Consider the following 3,675-nt stretch of genomic DNA (forward strand, 5'->3'; position numbering starts at 1 on the left):
TGAATACAGTCATAATTCCTTCTTCTCAATAGTCTTATTTCAGTGTTTTTTTCACATTTCAAATTGGAGTTGCCATGCTCTTAAAAGCAATTCTTAACAAGATTTTATGTATTGTTTACATTGAAAAACTAAAAGGACATTTAGAAGAGAGTCTTAGTGGATTAAAAATTCTCTCCAAAACCTCTGCATATATTCACATACACATGTATGTTTATGTTTGTGTGCTTCTGTGAAAGAAAGAGAGAGTGGGGAGAGAAAAATAGAGCAAGAGAGAAAGAGAGAGAGGATTGATACGCATATAAGCAGAGGAAGTTTTTAAGGATTAGAAAGCAGGAGGGAAATGATTTAAGGATGATTCCAAGGATTCCAGGAAAAATTTCAGGGCAAGGATACTTTTTCAGAGGATTCCTTATAAACACTGTATGGGTAATAATTTGAAAGATCTTTTTCTACTTTTGTCTGTGTTTTCCCAACAGAGGTTCAATCATTTTGAGGACAGTGAGTTCACCTATGTGTTAAGAGATCCCAAGGCTTGTACCAATATTAGGGAAATATTCCAAATAAAGAGTTTAGTTGTTTCCCACAGATTAATTCTGTAGGTTTTCTACATTTTGTTGTACAGTTTTAATGTAAAATTATCTCTAGATCTGTTTATGTTCTTTAACATCAGATTTTTTCACATGCACTGAAAAAAGGTTGAGATAATGTTAATTTATAAAGAAATGTTTTGTTGAGCTATATTTCTGAACCTAGAATAAACTATCCTAGCCCATATATTTTTCTCTGTACCTAATATCTGTCTACCATGAATTCTTCTATCCTTTCCCTTTTGGCAGAACACAAAATAACAGGCGTACCAATTAACTGATGAAAACGCAGATGTATACTTTCTGTTTGTTCCTAATCAACATATATACAGGTAAGCTGTTTTGTGGATTTTATTTGTGTTAGAATCAGAAGCTTTTTAAAAATGTATTCTTTACAAGAACTTCATTTATTTGCTTTTGGCAGAAGGTAAATAAATCCAGTATCATTAGTTCTAATTCCCAGGTGAATAAGAAATCTCAAAATGGATGTGCAGTAATTGCATGGTAGAAATTATACACCAAGAAAAGATACTCATCCTTGTGATCATTAGACTAAGGACCTATAAACTTAACCATATTGCTTCCTCACTATAACAAAATAAAAAAAAAACATTGGAGATAACATTTTTTTTAGTCACACCATAATTTTTATGAGGAGATATAGTTTCAACATATGAGTTCCCTTCTCAAACATACATTGTTTCTCAATACCTACACTCATGGAAATGGAAATGTAGACCTGTAAACAGTTCATTTTTCATCTCATTATATCCTTCAATAAAGCAAAAGAAGCAATTAGCTTCCTAAAATGTTTCTAACAGTAGCCTCTAAAATGTGCCTTTGGAATAATCAGGAAAAGCTAAAAGTTTTCTTATAATAATATCCTGTGTTCATATCAGAAAGCCAACAATTGTTCCTTTGTTTTTCTATTTCAGTCTGTCCATGTATTGAAGCTGAATCCAACAATTTTCACTGAATATTAACAATTGATTCATGTTATTTCTCTTACATTATTAAGAGACTTCTTTTTTTTTAAATTCAAAGAATCATGAGTTTAACTACATGTATTGAATTTTAACATGAGATTGGGTCTGTGTAAATAAATTATATATAGTATAGTGAAGGTAGGGAATTGCTTAAAAATCCACAGGGAGTTAGTAGAAAAGATAGATAAAGACCACTTTTCATTACAGAGATGGAAAACATCTGGAATACTATTGGCCTGTGGATAATGTAAATTATCTGCAAAGAGCATGGAAGCTGGAATCAGACAGATGTTCATTACTTAGGTCTGCTGCTTAATATCTAAGTGATTTACTGTAATTATTTGAATACTTTTTGTTTTAATTTCTTCATTTGCAAAATGAGTATAAGGACAGTAATTACTAACTCATTGTGTTGTTATATGCATGCAAATTATTTGCAAAAGTAACAGGAATAAAATATACTCCCACTAAATACCATTTGACATGAAAATAATAGCCTAATCTATAAAACACTGAAATGATTAATCCTGTAATAAAACCACTACAAACAATGTCATGCCTCAATTTAGAAATATACAATGGTAAAAATACTACTAACCTTTAATATTAATTTCCATATTATTTCAGATAAAATGACTCCCTTTTCTGTACTCTGAACTCTCCTCTTCATGGAAAATCAGAACAATGTCACTGAATTTGTCTTCTTGGGACTATGGGAGAATAAGCAAATTGAGCTGCTCTTCTGTTTCTTGTTCCTGCTCTGTTACTTGGCAGTCTTACTGGGGAACTTCATCATCTTACACACAATCACCTGCAGCCATCTAATTGAACAACCTATGTACTACTTCCTCTGCCACCTCTCCCTCATGGACCTCTTCTTCACCTCCAATGTGGTTCCCAGGCTAATCAGAGACTTAGCTGCAGGGAGAAAAATCATATCCTATAGTGCTTGTATGATCCAGCTCTTCTGTGGCCACTTGCTTGCAGGTGTGCAAGTATTCATCTTAGTGTCTATGGCTTTTGACCGCTATGTTGCCATTGTGAAGCCCTTGCACTATATGGTCATCATGAACTGGCAGAGGTGCAACACACTGATCTTGGTGGCCTGGGGCTTGGGTTTTTGGCACTCAATTGCTCTTCTGCTCATGGTCCTCAATGTACCTTTCTGTGGCCCTAATGAGATCAATCATTACATGTGTGATGTGAAGCCTCTTTTGAAACTGGTCTGCAAAGATATTCATGTTGTCAATATCTTAGCTATCATTAATTCAGGCATTGTGTTGATTGTAGTGTTCCTTGTCCTGGTGGCATCTTACATAAACATACTGTACAATCTTAGGACACGCTCCTCTACGTGGCGACGCAAAGCTCTCTCAACCTGTAGCTCTCATGTAATGGTTGTAGTTTTGTTTTTTGTGCCCTGTATCTATACCTATGCTCTGCCTGCTGGTAGTGAGAACAAGGACAAGGAAATCTCTGTGTTTTACACTGTGATTTCTCCCATGTTAAATCCTCTCATTTATTCCCTGAGAAATGCTGAGATGAAAATTGCCATGCGGAAGGAATGTTTTCATATGGCATGTTCAGAATTAAAGTAAATTCCTTGATATTCATGGCATTTCTAATCTTGTAATCTCAGTGGAATTACCATGAGAATGTATTTTAATCTTTCTTTGGTAGCTGTTTTAAATGACCTGTTAATTTACATGAGCTAAAGGATCAAATTTCTTTTATTTGCACAGCAATCTCACTTGAAAGGCTCTAACTAGTTACTGGTTTAACCATTTGGGTTTGAAGAAAACCAGAAGGAATTTTTAAAGCACAACCATAATCATGTCTCTCTCTTATCCCAAAATTTGTATGGAACCTATTTTCCTTGGATTAAAATTGAGCCTTCTCACATGTTAATCAGAAATCTTCCTGTTGGAAATAAAGCGGTACCTGTAAGGGAATAAAAGCTCACACAGTTCTGGAAGAGAAAAGAATTTATTTACAATCTTGCAAGATAGGGCACACAGCCAGAAACGTGGTAGGCTGGCATGCAGGAGGAAGAACATGGCGATCTTTTAATCTCCTACTCCTAATGCGCAAATCCCTTACCT

At 34.6% G+C, this 3,675-nt stretch overlaps 1 protein-coding gene across 1 annotated transcript; it reads left to right on the forward strand.

Annotated features, from left to right (window-relative positions):
- Positions 1-2,241: 2,241 nt before the first annotated feature.
- LOC119536847 (olfactory receptor 4P4-like) lies at positions 2,242-3,171 on the forward strand. Its single transcript, XM_037839565.1, has one exon. It carries the CDS (start codon positions 2,242-2,244, stop codon positions 3,169-3,171), a length of 930 nt encoding a protein of 309 aa, XP_037695493.1.
- The last annotated feature ends 504 nt before the right edge of the window (positions 3,172-3,675 follow it).

This window comes from Choloepus didactylus, chromosome 6, assembly GCF_015220235.1.
Source record: "Choloepus didactylus isolate mChoDid1 chromosome 6, mChoDid1.pri, whole genome shotgun sequence".
Classification (NCBI taxonomy): Eukaryota; Metazoa; Chordata; class Mammalia; order Pilosa; family Megalonychidae; genus Choloepus; species Choloepus didactylus.